The sequence below is a fragment of the Rana temporaria genome, chromosome 11, assembly GCF_905171775.1.
Source record: "Rana temporaria chromosome 11, aRanTem1.1, whole genome shotgun sequence".
Taxonomy (NCBI): Eukaryota; Metazoa; Chordata; class Amphibia; order Anura; family Ranidae; genus Rana; species Rana temporaria.
Window position 1 is genome coordinate 126,012,252 of NC_053499.1, and position 19,125 is coordinate 126,031,376.

The 19,125-nt window shown below is 42.0% G+C and overlaps 1 protein-coding gene across 1 annotated transcript in view; it reads left to right on the forward strand.

Annotated features, from left to right (window-relative positions):
* CFDP1 (craniofacial development protein 1) overlaps positions 1 to 19,125 on the forward strand; it is a 100,476-nt gene that overhangs the window by 73,684 nt on the left and 7,667 nt on the right. Inside the window, exon 6 of the mRNA XM_040329084.1 lies at positions 17,026 to 17,184. Coding sequence (XP_040185018.1) covers positions 17,026 to 17,184 — 159 coding nt within the window. The remainder of the gene's footprint in view (positions 1 to 17,025; positions 17,185 to 19,125) is intronic.

Consider the following 19,125-nt stretch of genomic DNA (forward strand, 5'->3'; position numbering starts at 1 on the left):
TGCCCAGCCCTATTCACGTACTACGTAAACGACGTAAAATACGACCTTTGCATGGGGAATAACTTTACGCCGGACGTATGACTTGCGCAAACCGTGTATATTATGCGCCAGGCGCAACTACATTCGTGAATCGGCGTATCTCCCTCATTTGCATATGTGCATAGAAAATCAATGGGAGCGCCACTTGCGGCCAGCGTAAATATGCGCCCACGATTCGCCGGGGTAGGAAAGTTACGTTGGTCGGATGAAGCCTATTTTCAGGCGTATCTCAGTTTATGGGCACAGCGCATAGATATGACGGCGCATATTTACACTTACGCGGCGTATATCGAGATACGTCGGCGTAAGTGCTTTGTGAATCCGGGCCAATATTTGTGTTGGAACGCAACATTTGGATTATTTTAATATAATTTAATATATTGTGGTCACGTACAGTGTAAAACCAGCAGACTGCGCTGCACGTAGTCTATACAGAGAACAGAGCTGTGGGAGGGGCCCAGCAGATCCCACCCACTACAGGCTACCTGTAGAAAACTATAGGAGGGGGCGGAGACCAGACCAGTGACCTTGTACCCTGCAGTGACTGGTCTTTATTGCAGGACGCTCCTGCACAGAGGGAACGTTTCGCACTGAATTACTGCACAGATCTAGAAGAAATACAAAAGCACCCCAAGATCCAAGTAAGAATACACACGTCTCTTGTATTTTAGAGAACATTCACTTACCCCCAAATTCAGCTTAAAATTTATTTTTAAAATGGATAATCATCCGTTTGAATTTAACATAGGATTCTTGTATTGGCTGGATACCACTGTGTGTTCTGTGTGTGTACCTATAGATGGCGCAGTTCTTCTATTTGGTGATGAAAAGTATGTTCTTATGCAGCTTGGAAGACAAAAAAAAAATCATTGCGTATGCAATTTCCTACCAGATAAGCTGCTGAGATTCTGTTTATGTAGACAAGGTGCTGCTAGCAGTGCTAGGCTTGGCATTAAAAAGGTGTTTGCTGAACACACTGACATTCAGGCGTAGCAGAGACCAGGAGGAGCTGCTGCAGATTTGTTCTGGGTAGTGCCCGTTCATACTAATGTACTGCATTATTTCATGCTGCACGTTCATATTAAATGCCGCTCCAGTGCACCTATGTGGCAATGCCACACCAACATGCACTGCAATACAAAAATAGCAGCTATTTTGACTTTGGGTCCGTTGTGTTAGGCAGCCCAAATTAATGGACTTCCTGAACCACCTGACCTCCGGAACATTTACGCCTCTTTGTGACCAGGCCATTTTTTGCGGTACCGCACTGCATTACTTTTAGGCCCCTTGCACACTGGGGCGTTTTTCATGCGGTGCAGCGCTAAAAATAGCGCTGCACCGCATGAAAAATCATGCCCTGCAGTGTTCAATGTGAAAGCCCGAAGGCTTTCACATTGAAGCGGTGCGCTAGCAGGAGCGCACCAAAAGTCCTGCTAGCCGCATCTTTACTGCGGTATAGGAGCGGTGTGTTCACCGCTCCTATACCGCGCCTTTCCATTGAAATCAATGGGAAAGCGCGGTAATGCCGCGGTATTAACCCTTTTCCGGCCGCTAGCGGGGGTTAAAACCTCACCGCTAGCGCCCGAATATCGCGGTTAATACGAAGGTATAGCCGCGCTACAAATAGCGCGGCTATACCGTCACCGCGGCTCCACGCTGCAATGTGAAAGCAGCTACAATTGCATAGTTGTGCAGCGCTGTAGCCAAATACAATTTGTATTAATTTTTTTCCCCACAAACTGAGCTTTCCTTTAGTGACATTTGAACATGTGTGTTTTTTATGTTGTTTAGCTATAAAGAAAAAAAGGCAGACAATTTGGAAAAAAATATATATTTTTCCTTTCGGCTATAAATTTTATCCAAAAAAAAAATCGAATTTCTTTATAAATTTAGGCCAATATGCATTCTGTTACATTTTTTGGTAAAAATAAAATCCCAATAAGCGTACAGTAATACCTTGCATTGCGAGTAATCCCAATAAGCGTACAGTAATACCTTGCATTGCTAGTAATCCCTATAAGCGTACAGTAATACCTCGCATTGCGAGTAATCCCAATAAGCGTACAGTAATACCTCGCATTGCGAGTAATCTCAATAAGCGTACAGTAATACCTTGCATTGCGAGTAATCCCAATAAGCGTACAGTAATACCTTGCATTGCGAGTAATCCCAATAAGCGTACAGTAATACCTCGCATTGCGAGTAATCTCAATAAGCGTACAGTAATACCTTGCATTGCGAGTAATCCCAATAAGCGTACAGTAATACCTTGCATTGCGAGTAATCCCAATAAGCGTACAGTAATACCTTGCATTGCGAGTAATCCCAATAAGCGTACAGTAATACCTTGCATTGCGAGTAATCCCAATAAGCGTACAGTAATACCTCGCATTGCGAGTAATCCCAATAAGCGTACAGTAATACCTCGCATTGCGAGTAATCCCAATAAGCGTACAGTAATACCTCGCATTGCGAGTAATCCCAATAAGCGTACAGTAATACCTTGCATTGCTTATACTCGAGTATATATGGTATTATGGCTGATGCATTTTAAGGGGAGTCCTGATAAGGGGACTTCCCTTGAAATATGTGTCAGCCATAATGGTCCTGAGTGGCTTCTTTCCATGACATTTAGAGGATGTGCAATGGATCTGACATCTCTGGATTTGGAATATATGGATGAGCTTGTATATACTTGTGTTTGTGTATTTTTGCTTTTATTATATTAATTAAGATAATGCACTAGGCTGGTGCGCCCTCTTTTTTTCTTTTTAAAGTTCCCAGCCACCACCGGCTGCAGCACTATTCTGTCTCTTGTCACTGTTCATGAATGTGTCCTTGAAAAAAAAACTTGAATATATGGAAGGAGCGCCAGACCAAAAAATAAGAATTCAAATTAATTTATGTTGTGTTAAGACACCCAACGTGTTTCGGTGGTCAAAGGTTTAAAATGAGAACCTTGAGTGGACTCAAAAATCAGGCTTTCCTGTTTGAATCTGTGCAGGGAAGCTAATTGCTGGATTGGGGTTCCTGGCCAGCAGTACAGTAAAACCTTGGTTTGAGAGTAACTTGGTTTGAGAGCGTTTTGCAAGACAAGCAAAATGTTTTAACCACTTCACTACCGTCCCATTGTAATATGACGTCCACAGAGGGGATCTCCCATCCCGGGTGGACGTCATATGACGTCCTGGGCTTTGTGCAGTGATATCTGAATGATGCCTGCAGCTAGAGGCATCATTCAGATATCATTATTTTGTGCATGATAAGAATGATCATAGCGGCAGTTCTGCCGCTTAATAGTTTTTATAGGCAGCAGGAGGGGACATCCCCCCGCCATCCGGTGCTTCTCTGGGCTCTCCCGTGCCATTGGGGGCCCGGAGAACGAATCGTCCGGGAACGGCTAGGAAGCATAGAGATGACTGGTGACCAGATGGTCACCAGTCATCTCTATGACCGTCGGAGGCCCGGGCGCGATGTGATGACGTCATCCCCGGGTACCCGGAAGTAAACAAAGCCGCGATCGTGGCTAGTAAGTATGAGATCGGTGACATTTTTTTCACGATCTCATGCTTTCCAGCCTGGAGGAGAGATGCGGGGTCTTATTTACCCAGCATCTCTCCATAAAGAGGACCTGTCACACACCTTTCTTATTACAAGGGATGTCTACATTCCTTGTAATAGGAATAAAAGTGCTAAAAAAAAATTAAGCGAACGCACACGCAAATCCCGCCCACATATTTTAACGCCGTTCAAACCACATATGTGAAGTATCGCCACGTGCATTAGAGTGCCAGCAACAATTCTCGCACTAGACGACCTCTGTAAATCTAAACTGGTAACCTGTAAAAAATTTCAAAGCGTCACCTATGGAGATTTTTAAGTACCGAAGTTTGGCACCATTCCATGAGTGAGAGTAATTTTAAAGCGTGACATGTTAGGTATCTATTTACTCGACGTAACATAATCTTTCATATTTAAAAAAAAAAATTGGGCTAACTTTACTGTTTTGTTAGACAATAAGAGAGAGTGGGGGCGAAGGACTAGTAGCTGAAGCTAGACCTGGAGCTGCCCACTCAGTGGTTTGGAGGGGACTATCTCGGTACTGATGAAAATACATAAAACATAATAGTATAAAAAAGTTTATTGATATATAAAATTACAAAACAAACAATTGTACAATTCAATGATTGGTCAATGTCGACTAGTTTCGCGGGGTTGCCGCTTCGTTTGTCCTGACGAAGCGGCAACCCCGCAAAACTACATTGGTCGACAATGACCAATCATTGAATTGTACAATTGTTTTGCAATTTTATATATCAATAAACTTTTTTTATACTATTATGTTTTATGTATTTTCATCAGTACCGAGATAGTCCCCTCCAAACCACTGAGTGGGCAGCTCCAGGTCTAGCTTCAGCTACTAGTCATTCGCCCCCACTCTCCCTTATTGTCTACTATAATGATGGTACCTTTTTATTTTAATTTACTAGTCCATACATGAGGCTATACTCCCCCTTTTGTTTGCTGTTTTGTTATTTTTTTAATTCATGAAACCATTTTTTTTCCCAAAAAAAGGCATTTGAAAAATGATTGCGCAAATACCGTGCAAGATAAAATGTTGCAATGACCATCATTTTATTCCCCAGGGTGTCTGCTAAAAAAACATATATAATGTTTGGGGGTTCTGAGTAATTTTCTAGCAAATGAATGATGATTTGTACTTGTAGGAGAGAAGTGCCAGAATAGGCCCGGTATTGAGGTGGGTATAAAAGCCCGGAATTTAAGTGGTTAATAAATGTTGCCTTGATATACAAGCGATGTCTTGATATAAGAGTAGCATCATGTCACAACTGAGTATAAAAGAGAAGAGAGGAGCCTCTAAGTGTATCAATATGGTTACATTTAATGATGGTACAACATTTAGCAACTTATTGCTACACTTAGCGGTGCCTCTCTTTTCTTTTATACCCTGTAAAAATAAATTCTTTGATATACAAGTGCTTTGGATTACAAGCATGTTTCTGGAACGAATTATGCTCGTAAACCAAGGTTTTACTGTATCTGCATTTGCAGTCAACATAAGAAACCTCAAGGTTCTAATTTTTAACTGAAGCCCTGATGAAGGGGGAGTTCCTTTGACCCTTGAAACTCGTTGGCTGTTGTAACGAGACCCTTGCTCGCTCGCTTCCGCTCCCCCGACACTACTACTACTATTGAGTCAGCTTGCAGATCGCAACGGCTGATGGTTCGGTCATCCAAGGCTTCGGGATCCGAACTACAGCTATGTGCCGTTCGGAATCCATTAGAACAAACACCAGGCAGGCTGTATGTAAGTTCAAACAGGAAGACCTTTATTGGAAGCACACAACACACTTTTATACAGAATTTGGAACATCCCGCCCCCAACAACCGCTTTCCTATTGGTCAATTGTAAAGTACATGTAGTTCTCCTTCAGGTCCTCTTACCAATGCAAATGAGGACTTGAAAATGGGTTCAGCAGGGATTGGTCCGATAGCTTGAGTAGAAGGACTGCTATGTGTAATGAGACAGAAGCCCCAGGGGGGCAATTAATGTACACAATAGCCAGACACAGAACAATGGAGCCGTCTGGAGCCTTAAGACAGGGAAGAAGACCCCCCACTGTGTAACAGATTTCAAGGAGGAACACTTCTGCATTCCAAGGTCCATGACAGCTGTCTTTAACACAACATCAATAAATGAATTTGGACTCATATTTTTTGGTTTAGCACTCCTTCCATATGTGCGTTCTTTTCCTGGTAACATGCTGGAGTACCCACAGAAAGTGTAGCCTTGCCTTTTGTAAACAGCCTAAACTAAGTCGGTGGGTTCTTCAAATTTTTGTGTTCCTATCGATCATCAACATTTTTTTATTTTGGAAACGTTTCACAATACTTACTGCGAAGGTGCCGGCCCCCTCCTGGGCCTGCCCTTTGTCGGACTCTATTTCCATTTTGTGATTTCTGGTATGTCGCATGTGATTGTGTGGTGCTTTGCCTTGGGGCGCGATACGGCCGAGAGGCCCACCTGGGATTCTCTGGGGCTTCCTCTTTTTAGTAAAAAAATTTGGTTCACACTATCTCATGTCCACACATAATGACTTTCAACATCAAAACCTCTGAAGAAGACCCTCAAAAGGGTTGAAACGTGTTAGAAATTGCTACATTCTTATACATGTTATATGCCAAGCTGTATGACAATCTTTTGTGTTTGCTATTCATGTGTATGAAATTTTAAGAATGTGTGGTACTGGAACTCATATCTTAACTGTCATGATTTTTTGCATAATTTTTACAAATAAAACCTTTTATATATATATATATATATACATTGTCTCCAACTAGAAAATGCATTTCCTGAGGAAAATGCGTGGGAATGCTGAATAGCTGAATTGCTGAGCCCTCACCAAAGCCATTCACCATAACCACTACACTATCTTTAGGACATACAAGCAGTGTTCCTTCAGTACTTATAAAGCCTAATATCACACAGCTCCTTTCTCTATCTGCAATATAGAGAGTGTCCTGACTTGCCTGGTCGCCCCTCCCCCCTCAAGAGGCTTTCTCCACATGAGGTGGGGGAGGAGGACTGCACTGAAGTAAAGGAAGCTATTTAGGGAAACAAAATACCATTAGAAACACTTTAATCCACAACCAAATGAGTTATTGAAGCCTTCAAACAAACCTTAATAAATCCACAACCGTACATGCTATCGAAACAGTGACTTCACCGTTTGAAACACAAGGCTTTTGTGAACGAATCGGTATAAAATTTATGTTGATAAACTTAAAAATGTGGGCATGTCAGCGATTTAAAAAAGAGTGTCTTTGTGCATTTTGCTGGGAAATTTTTTAGACTTTTTAACATGACAGTCAATGAGAGAAAATTTGGGACTTTTGTCCTTTAGAAGCTCCAGGAACTAAAAGTAAAATGTGTATCACAAAACTGATCACATTGCCTGAAACCAGACAAAAATACCTACATTTTGATATATAAATTGTGTATGACAAGTAGATCTTGTGGGCGTGAGAGCAATTTGTTCCCCCTTTTTTTAAAGATAATTTTTTGTTTTGATGATCTGTGCTCTAGTGATCACATGACACACTCTAAATCGCCTCCATAGGATTACATTATAATCGATAAAATTTTCTGAAAAAATCACTAAACGTAAATTGCTTTTTCACAAAAACCGTAAAAGATATCAATCTAAAAAGTCATAGCCGGATAGCTGAATATTTTGTGACCATTTTAAAGTTTGTTTGGTGTCTGTAAGTGAAAGTATAAAGGAGAATAAGCATTTGGCAGCACATGAGATTTTAAGGGGTAAAAAGCATGTTCTCATTGACTTCAATGTTAAAAAAAAGTGTCTAAAAGCTTAATATTTTAAAAAGTATAAATAGTACAAAAAAACTTGAAGTCCCATCGTTAGATGAACATTTTAAAAGTTGAATGGTCTCAATAGCTGAAAGTATGCAGAAGTTACGCAGAGCCAAAAAACGTACGGAATAAAGGAGAAGAATAATAAATTTACGGATATCAATACTGGGAATGCTTATTAAAGCATTCACACTAATTAATTGAGCTGCCTAAAAACCCCATTGGGGGAAATTCCCATATCATCCTTTAAATTTTACTTGCCCTCTCACTACCTTGTTTAAACTCATATCAAAGTCCCAGCGCCTCTTGGATGCCCTTTTTTTTCCCTTGGGGTATTCGTGGCACATTAAGACTTAGGAGCCATGCTTGTGGAGGGTGGTACTGATGGTATCAGGATGGGGGTAGATGTTATGGTTGCCTATATGCTTTGCTTCTTTATAGAAGTATAACAACAACAGAAATGTCATTTCTGGCCCCCTGTATTTATAGGCTTGTGTAGGAACATAGGCTTATATTTATTTGCTTGTATTTTACAGACTTCAGCACCGAAATGTTATTTATGTGTTTCGCTTGAGCTGCTTTTCTTCATCTAAAATGGGATTAAATATGCGCCAGTGGCATTCAACCACAGCAATAAAAATGTTATTTTCAAGCATGGATCAAGGGCGAGTACAATTCCAGGATATTACGGAGGGCAGTGCAGTGTAGCATTGCAGGGAGAAAGTTCTCATTATCATTCATTGCATTTTGCTAAGCTTGCCTGAAATGACACATCAGCAGAGGTGAAAGCAGATGACTTGCTCCAGAGACTATGGCGTTTAGATGTGATTTTTGTGTTACTGGGCGGAATTAAGAAATTTTAAAATATGTATGGCTAGAAGGTTAATACAAATAATTTCAAGGGAATTTATTCATTATGGGGTTAATGCCTGTTAATCATTGTTTTTAACCACTTAAGACCCGGACCTTTAGGCAGGTAATGGACCTGGCCAGTTTTTGCAATTCGGCACTGCGTTGATTTATCTGACAATTGCGCGGTCATGCGACGTGGCTCCCAAACGAAATCGGCGTCCTTTTTTTCCCAGAAATAGAGCTTTCTTTTGGTGGTATTTGACCACCTCTGCGGTTTTTATTTTTTGCGCTATAAACAAAAATAGAGCGACAATTTTGAAAAAAATTCTATATTTTTTACTTTTTGCTATAATAAATATCCCCAAAAAATATATAAAGCATTTTTTTTCCTCAGTTTAGGCTGATACGTATTCTTCTACCTATTTTTGGTAAAAATAAATCAAAATAAGCGTTTATCGATTGGTTTGCGCAAAATTTACAAAGCGTTTACAAAATAGGGGATAGTTTTATTGCACTTTTATAAAAAAAAAAATGTTTTACTACTTATGGCGACGATCAGCATTTTTTTTGTGACTGCGACATTATGGCGGACACTTCGAACAATTTTGACACATTTTTGGGACAATTTTCATTTTCACAGCAAAAAATGCTACTGTGAAAATTACAATTGCAGTTTGGGAGTTAACCACTAGGGGGCGCTGAAGGGGTTAATTGTGACCTCATCTGTGTTTCTAACTGTAGGGGGGCGGGGCTGGACGTGTGACATCATTGGTCGTGTTTCCCTATATTAGGGAACACACGATCAATGACCGCGCCACAGTGAAGAATGGGGAAGCTGTGTTTACACACAGCTCTCCCCGTTCTTCAGCTCCGGGGACCGATCATGGAGCTCCGGCGGCGATCGGGTGCCGCGGTCACAGAGCTTCGGACCGGGTCGTGGGTGCACGCCCGCGACCCACGGCTGGGCACTTAAAGAGGATGTACAGGTACGTGCTTGTGCCCAGCCGTGCCATTCTGCCGACGTATATCTGCAGGAGGTGGTTCTTAAGTGGTTAAAGTGACACTAAATTCCGGTTTAAAATAATATATTCAAGTATGTATTCTTAACCACTTCAATACTGGGCACTCTTACCCCCTTTACTGCCCAGGCCAATTTTCAGCTTTCAGCGCCAATACACTTTGAATGACAATTGCGTAGTCGTGCAACACTGTACCCAAACTAAGTTTTTATCATTTCGTTCACACAACTAGAGCTATCTTTTGATGGTATTTAATCACTGCTGAGTTTTTTTTTACTAAATACCATATTTATCTGCATATAACAGTTTTTAGGAGGGAAGTTTAAAGTGGATGTAAACCCAAAATTAATTTTCTATTTATTTTTTGCTGTCACAATGTAGAGTATGATATTTCCTATCACCTGTGCCCAGTCTTGCCACAAAGAGTTAATCCAGCTCTGAGCAATCCTCTTTTTTCTTTTTTCAGTGAGATAAGCGGACGAACAGGAGAAAACTTGTCCGTTCTTCCCCCTTGCTGTGAATGACAGGTGATTTACATATCTCATTCACTAGCCTGAGGACGGGCATTATTTTTTAATTCCCACCCCCACTCCTTTTTTGAAGTCATGTAGTTACTTTTCTGGATTTTAAATGGATGTTAGTGATCATAACAGAATTTAGTGTAAGGAATACACATGGAGAAAATGCATGTTGTCAAGGGGAGTGTAGAGGTGGGCAGGGAGTCTACTGACATCAGTACTCCACCCACCGAGCGCCAGACAACAGACCCACCCACAGAATCTGCAGTTTTTCAGTTCTTGTAACAGACGGAGGGGAGACATTTGACAGGTAAGGATACATGCAGGAGGCATCTATATCCTTATAAATAACCACTATGGCAGTAGTTTAGAAAGAATAAGAGTGGCTTTACATCCACTTTAAGGAAAAAAAACGTTAATTTTAAATGCCCATCAATGCAGTCTTATCAGTGTCCATCTGCAGCCTTGCCCATCATTGCAGCATGATCAGTCCTCTGTGGACTTGTCATTTTGCAGAAAGAGGATATTAATGAAGAAGTGCAGGATACACACAAGCATGTGTGGCACATATTAGTCACTGTGCTGGTAAGTGGAACACACAAGAATATGGCCGTGTACATAGCTATGATCAGGGGAAGACGCACATGGTCACTATATGCAGTAATTTCATTCCTTAAGCATTCCATTATTTTCAATCTGCCTGCCGAGGAGGCAACGAGCGCCGCTGAGATCGAGCCGGATGTCCTGTGTACTTGGCTCGTCTCGCAGTCCCGCCCCTTTGCTTGGCTCACCGGTCCAATGGCGGGACATAAATGCTAGGAGGCAGGACTGGGCGTGACTGCGAGCGGAGCCGAGTACACAAGAGATTCGGCTCTGTCTATTTTGGCGGCGCTCGTACCCTCTTTCCCCTCCGTGGCAGCCGCTCGGTGTATAACACACACCCAAGATTTTAAGGGGAAAAAAGTGCGTGTTATACGCGGATAAATACGGTAATCGGGTAAAAAAGACAGAATATTTTGAACATTTCTGTTATAAAATGTTTTTTTATTTTTCTAATAAATTTTCTTTATATATTTTGGCCAAAATGTATTCGGCTAAATTCCTTTGGTGAAAATAACCCAAATCGGTGTATATTCAGTCTGTAGGAAACTTCGAGTCCACAAACTATGGTGTATGTCGTTGCGCAATTGGGAGGACGTCAAATGCTAAAATGAAAATAAATGTACTGATGTACTATTGAATGCAAAACTGCATTAATATGTGTCCTTATGTGCCCAGAGTTTGACTTTAGCCCAAGAAAAAAAAAAGACAAACCTAACATTCTCACTGCCTTTAGCGAAGGCATGGCTGTGTTTATTTTACATTATTGCCATAGGAAGGTGTAAATGTGTCACCCCTGTATTTACAGAGTGCCATGGAAACCACTGTCTTGTCTTATCTCAGTGATGGGAAAGTGGTTCCAGCCCTTTGTGATATCTGAACTGCCTGGTTCTTCCACTCCACTTTTGTTTTACAATGTGTATGTTGTATCTCTACAATGGTGGGAACTGGGGAGAAGGAGCTAGATGTATTGTTAACCTTTTCACTGCTGCAGCATGTCTCTTACACTACACATGGAAAAAGCAAGTTGTTACATATTTCAAATACATTGCGGAAACGGCAACCATGGACTTAAAAGTTCATTGAAACAGATCCCTTTTCCCCACCCATTAACAAGAAAAACAGAAATGGAAGGCGCGCGCACCTAGTGCATTACCAGAGATAATTTAATAAAAAAATGTTTTGTATAAAAGGTGGGTACTCACAAAATGTAACAGACAAAAGGCCATAAACACAGTGCATGGACATGCACAGAACACGGGGTACAGCTAATGTGTTTCGGGAGCGCACCCCCTTCCTCGGAGCTAGGGCCTGAGCCTAGCTCTGAGGAAGGAGGTGCGCCCCCGAAACCAAGGCCCAGATTCTGAAAGGGCTTACGACGGCACAACGCAATGTGCGCCGTCGTAAGTCCTAATCCTAGCCGTCGTATCTATGCGACTGATTTTTAGAATCAGTTACACATAGATAACCATTAGATCCGACAGGCGTAAGGCTCTTACGCTGTCGGATCTTAAATGCTATTTTTTTTTTCGCAGCTAGGTGTCGCCGACGTCGTTTTCCCGATCGAGTATGCAAATTAGAAAAATATGCGAATTCCCGAACGTACGCCCGACCGACGCAGTGAAGTTACGACGTTTACGTAAGATTTGCGACGCGTAAAGTTGCCCCTGCTATATGAGGCGCAGCCAATGTTAAGTATGGCCGTCGTTCCCGCGTCGAAATTAAAAAATTTACGCCGTTTGCCTAAGTCGTCCGTGAATAGGGCTGGATGCCATTTCCGTTAATGTCGAAACTAATGACGTCCTTGCGATGTCATTTAGCGCAATGCACGTAGGAAAATTTTAGGGACGGCACATGCGCAGTACGTTCGGCGCGGGAACGTGCCTAATTTAAAAGATCCACGCCCCCTACCCGGATCATTTGAATTAGGCGGGCTTGCGCTGGAGGATTTACGCTACGCCGCCGCAACTTTACAGGCAAGTCCTTTGTGAATCAAGCACTTTCCTGTAAAACTTGCGGCGGCGTAACGTAAATGAGATACGTTACGCCACCGCAAAGATGCGGCGATCTACAAGAATCTGGCCCCAAATTTCCTGTGCCTTTTGTAGCTCACATATCCCCAAAACATCAGCGATCCACTCTGTGTTTCAGCCCTGGTTCACACTGGTGCATTTTGACATGTCAAATTGGCAGAATTTGCCAGAAATGGCACCGTCTTAATCGGTGCGACGCTGCATCAATTTCAAAAAGTAGTTTATGTACTACTTTCTGCGATTTCGGCCTGTGATTTACATTGACATCTGTACAGAAAACTGCACAGATGTCTCTGTGATCGTGGCCAAAATCAGGACTGACAGGCGGGAGTGAAATCATGCGAGTTCAGCTGAACTCGCACGGCTTCATTCCCGCAGCCCAGCGTGAACCTGGGCTCACAGTAGGAATGGTGTACCTTTCATTATAGACTTCGTTGACTCCTCTCCAAATGAAGCGTTGAGGCCAAAAAGCTAAATTTTTGTCTCATCACTCCAAATGACTTTGTGCCAGAAGGTTGAGGCTTGTCTCTGTGCTGTTTTGTTAAATTGTAAGTGGGATACTTTGTGGCATTTGCGTAGTAATGGCTTTCTTCTGGTGACTCGACCATGCAGCCCATCTTTCTTCAAGTGCCCCCTTATTGTGCATCTATAAACGGCCACACCATATGTTTTCAGAGAGTCCCGTATTTCCTGTATTAAATAGTTTTTGAGAGAGTCTCATTTGAGAAGTCCATGCAACTATTGATCCAGAGCGCAGCCCACTCTTTAGTAAACAGGTAAAAAGAGAAAGAAACACCACTAAGTGTAGTATTTGGTACAATTTATTAAAGCCCCATATTGGGTTACTCACAGGAGGTAATTATAATACAGGCTCCTTATCAATATAATTACTGGGGGGGTTTCCGCCTGTGTGCTCCTTGTATGCCGAACGACTCGGATGTCTCACGCTATGGGGAAGCAATGCTTGTGTATGGAGGAAGTCCTTTGAAGCCCTCTGACTGTTCCGGGATCCTGGATGGACTGCACCGTGGAACGCAGCGCAGTGTTGATGGTACGAGGAGTGCTGACATCACAGATCCCAGAATGCTTTGCGGCGCATTTCGTAGCATGCGCTGTGCTATGTATGAGCATGTGCACTTTGTTACTCAATTCCACAGCGAACGTCGTAAAATGGAATCTATTGTGCACAAACATTGGGATATACTTTTGTCAGATCCTCATCTGCAAAACAGTATACAACGCAAACCAAAAATAACATATAGGAGAGCCCCAAGCCTCAAACAAAAAATATCACCTAGTGAATTAAAAACACAAAAAATAAATATTACACCATGTTTAATTCCCCTAACAGGCAAAACCTAATGCCAAAAACCATTATGTAAAACTTAAATTTGTGGAGCATGGCAAACAACAATATGTCATAAAAGTAAAAACCTATAACATCAAAGATTTTTTCTGTTGCTCCACAGATTTTGTAGTATATTGTCTAACATGCCCGTGTGGCCTATATTATATAGGTCGTACCATCAGATCATTACATCAGAGGTCTGGAGATCATCACTGATATATAGAAAAAGGGAATGATGAACAATAGTGTTCCACGCTACTTTTTAAAATTTCACAATAAGTCCACCCAGGTGTTGCAGGTGTGGATAGTGGAGGCCAGAAGGTTCCAGAGGACTTCCTCCATACACAAGCCTTGCTTCCCCACAGCGTGAGACATCTGAGTCGTTTAGCATACAAAGAGCACAGAGACGGACACCCCCCCAGTAATTATATTTTTTTAAATCAAAAAGGTATTTATTGAAGAAACGTAAAAGGGGATATACATAACAAGTCAGCAGCCAAGGAAACAAAGGGTCGCATAGGATACATTGACAGTTGTACAAATATAAGGAGCACTGTATAAACACAAAAATATCCCTGAAATAAGTACCAAGTACAACTTCCAACATACCCCTCAATTTAGCTTGCAAAAGGAGAAACGGAGGCATAAAACATAATAAAAAAAATATATATTAAAAAAAAAGGGGGGGGGGGACAAAACATAAACCACCTCAACCTGATGACACCAGTAGAGCACTTCTCAAACCACCTGACCCCATACCCATCTACCCTGTAACCCTAAAATAAAATAAAACCTGATCGGCACCTGATGGCCCCTCTATCCCAATTATCATCATTGCAATAGTCTATTCAGGACCAGTTGTGGGTTAGCTACATCCGGGGAACCCAACCAACACTGCCAGATTTGTTCAAACTTTCGTGATGATTTTCTGTGGGAGTATGTATTCTTTTCTCTTATAAGAACTGCCTGGATCCACTGCCGACTCGTCGGAACCTGGGTAGATAGCCAATATCTCGCTACCAGCTTTCTTGCCAAATAAAACAATCTAAGCAGGGCAACATAAATAGGAGGAGAATATAAATCCTCCTCCAGGCCCCCAAGCAAGCACACCAGTGGATTAACAGGCAACTGAACTTTATGAGTAGAATTAAGTATCCTAACCACAGCATGCCAATATCTCACAAGCTTGGGGAACCTCCATATTATATGGAGAAAGTCTCCCGGATGAGCCTGACACTTGGGACAAATGGGAGTGTCACGCCTACCCCATTGATGTAATTGCACCGGAGTCCTATACACTCTGTGAATCATGAACAAGTGCGATAGCCTTTGCGCTGCCGACACGGACACCAAGGGTCCAGCCAGCAATATTTGTTCCCATTGTTCCCCATCGATGGGCCCGATGTCCCTCTCCCACTTTTCTCTGCAGGGAAGAATATCAGGAGCCTGTATGTGAGCTAGTAACTGCGAATAAGTTCTGGAGATCATGCCCTTTTTCTCTGTCTCATCTAATATGGATCCCAAAAAATTGGAATCTACCAGACGCAGGATCGAACAATTTCCCAGTAATTATATTGATAGCGTCTGTATTATATCTAACTCCTGTAAGTAACCCAATATAGGGGCTTTAATAAATGTTACCAAATACTACACTTAGTGCCGCTTCTTTCTCTACTTGACACCTGTTCTGGTGACAACTAAGAGGGGTCTTACCTTTCTGTTAAAAGGCCAATCACCTGTGACTCTAGGACAGAAAGTTAAGGGAAGTCTTCCCAAGGAAAAGCAGATGTCAATAAACCAACAAAATGGGCATTTTTGACTTTTAGATGTAGCTGACTCCAGCCATTGTATATTAAAGGGACACTAAAGGATTTTTTTTTTTAGCTAAATAGCTTCCTTTACCTTACTGCAGTCCTGGTTTCATGTCCTCATTGTTAGTTTTTGCTTTGATGTTGCTGTAATTCCTCTCTGTTCTGGACACTTCCTGGTTGTCTGTTTCCCTGATCACCACAGTACTGGGAGATTTCTCACTGTGGTCACTAATCAAGGAAGTGTGTCTATAACCCCTCAGTACCAATCCAGTTTTGTTTTGCAAAACCTTCACTGCCCTCTATTGGCTCTTTGTCTCTGTACATCAGAGAACCAGGAAACAACAGCAAAAATGAAACTAAACTGTAGGTACATTATACGATTGTTTTTTATCTATTTTTAATCATTTTTAAAAGGAATCCGTTAACTATTATGTCTCTATACCCTGTAAACAGTCATTTCAGAAAAAACATTTTTTTCCTTTAGTGACCCTTTAAGGGCTACATACTGCTTTAGGCCGGCCATAGACGGAGCAATTTTCTTTCCTGCAACCATAGGATGCATAAAAGAAAAAGTTTCCCCCATCAACACAGTCAGTCTATCCTTAGCAGTGCCAGGGCAGCCCCACTGCAAGGGAGGATTTTTACCTTCCCCAGAGTTCACATTCAAGAAATGTCTTGCTATAGATTTCCCTGTTTCCATCTATCCAGTGTGTGGCAGGTATTCCGTGCACCTTAAAAAAAAAAAAAATGACACCAGAGGCCTGTTTTTATTTTATGTTATTGGAATGGACGGCTAGACTGCTTGCTTAATTCTGTCTGAAATTTTCCATCCTCTGGTTAAAACTGGTTATATTCCTGGAAATATTTGCAGTAAAATTAGCAGAATGTTTTTAGCAGCCCTATGGTTTTGTTCTTTTATTTTAAGAACTTTCTGTTTGTTATTTCAACGTTCCCCTAAAAGGTGCATGCACCTTTTTTAGGGCTCATTCTCTGTTTTATGTGTATTATCTAAACAGAACTCAGGTTCTTATTGAGAGCGCTATTGTAAGATCCTGTATAAACTACACGCCTAAAGTACCTGTGTTTAGATGTGTACATTCTTTGAATGGATGTATGCATTTACACACATAAAATCAGCAGATCTGTAGGACCCCAGATGTGGCTGCATCCTACTTTTTTGTACACAGCTAAATGCAGTGTACATTTTCAGTTTTGTGCACGTCATAGGTAGCGATAGAAGTTTGAATTTAATCCATGAATCCATCTCTGAAGAACGTGGCAACAGTAGCACTGTCAGCATTTTGTATGCTCCTTGCCTCATTGGACTGTTATTTTTCGTGTTGCAATTTTCTTATTTGCTTGTATAGGAATATACTGACCCTTACCCCTGTCTTTATGTCCTGTTTCAGTGTGAAGAGATCAGGTGGCATGAGCAGCATTCTGGGTAAATTGGGATCCAAAAAGCAGAAGATGAGCACACTTGAGAAATCCAAGCTGGACTGGGAATGCTTCAAGGAGAAAGAAGGGATCAGCGAAGAGTTGGCTATTCACAACAGAGGAAAAGATGGGTAAGAGTGTCTCATTATCCATCACTGCCACATATAATAAAGATGTCCTAAAACTCCACAGTGCAGATGCACAGACGTATGTCTGTAGTTAAAGAGGAACTTTTTTTTTTTTTTTTTTTTTTTAAGTTTGCAGCTACAAATAATGTAGCTGCTGTCTTCTAAAAAACAGGTACTTATCAGTACCTAAAAAGTCCAGCGCTTGCTTCCCGCAGATAGTTCTTCTTACCCATGTGGGTCCCTGGCGCCGCCATTTTGGACATGAGAGCCGGTGATCTGACGATATGGTTCCGGCTATCGAGATGGTTCCTGTAAGGACTGCGCAGGCGCAATCCTTGCTGACGAAATCTCCGAACCTCGGCCGGCATCCAGGGCGACGTGGAATTTCAGGAAAGTGGCTCTTTTTTTTAACATCCTCCAATCCACAGAGATGTTAAGGAATGAGCCTGGATGCCGGGCGAGGTTCGGAGATTTCCGTCGGCAAGGATTGCGCCTGCACAGTCCTTGCAGGAACCATCTCGATAGGGGAACCTTAACGACAAGGCACCGGCTATGACTTCCTTAGGGACCACAACTGGCTCCTCACTGCCCATTTACAAGCTCGCATGGCGCATTGCTGAATGATCCTGCAGCCTCCAGGGAGATGTGACATGTTCCAGGGGGCTGCGGGAGGGAATGGGGCAAAGAATGTTTACCTTCCCTGGGGGAGGATTGTGGTAGCAGAAGCAGGTACATATTTAAGAGAGAAAATATAGGTACTTTTTTATTAAACACACCCATTAAACTTTCACACTGGTGGAAGAAAAAAGTAAGTGAACCATTGTTTTATAATAGCTGGTTGAACCTCCTTTGGCAGCAGTGACTTCAAGCAAGCTCTGTATTAGACCTGCACAACATTTAGGAAGAATTTTGACCATTCCTTTTTACAAAACTGCTTCAGCTCAGACACACTTGTAGTATGTCTGTTGAGAACGGCTCTCTTGAGGTCATTCCACAGCATTTCTATAGGGTTAAGGTCTGGGCTGCTCCAAAAAGGTGCATTTTCTTTTTTCTCAAGCGGTACTTCAATGCTTAGGCCCCTTTCACACTTGTACAACTTGTCCTACGATTTGGGACTGCAAAGTCGCATGACAAGTCGTTCCCCATGATTTCCAATGACGACCATTCATAATAGTACGACTTCAAGTGGTGCCGACTTTAAAGTAGTCCCTGTACTACTTTGGTCCAACTTTGAGGCGAGTTCAGGTTCATAGACCTCCCTGAAATCACGTCCGGAAAATCTTTGTAAAATCGCACAAATTTGAAGTAGCACTAGTGTGAAAGGGGCCTTGGGGTCATTGTACTGCTGCACCACACAACTTTTACGAAGCTTTAGCTGGTGGTGGGCAACAACCCTGTCATTATTTTATAGGATATTTTGGTAAACTTTGGGAATTAATTTCCCCTCGATGGCAGGTGGTCCAGGCCCTGAGGCAGTAAAGTAAGCCCAAATCATGATGTTCCCTCCACCATACTTCACTGTTGGGATGATGTTTTTTTATGTTGGTAAGCTGTCCTCCTTTTGCACCATACATAGTGCTGAGTATTCCTCTCAACTTTTGTTTCATCGGTCCACAAAACATTTTCCCAGTAGCGTTACAGATTGCCAAGGTGCTCTTTTTGGCAAACATCGGGCACACCGCAATGTTTTTTTTTTGTAGAGTAGCAGCTTCCTCCATGAGGATCTGCCATGGACACTCTGCCTGTTCAAAGACTTGCGTATTTAGACTCCTGAACAGGGATGTTTGCCAGTTCCAGTGATTTCTTCAAGCCTTTAGCTATTATTAATGGGTTCTTATTTTACCTCATTGACAATTCTGCGTTGTGCCTTGAGAGTCGTCTTGGCGGGGCGCCCACTTCTAGGAAGAGTAGCCACAGTACTGAACTGTCTCCTTACTTTTTCTT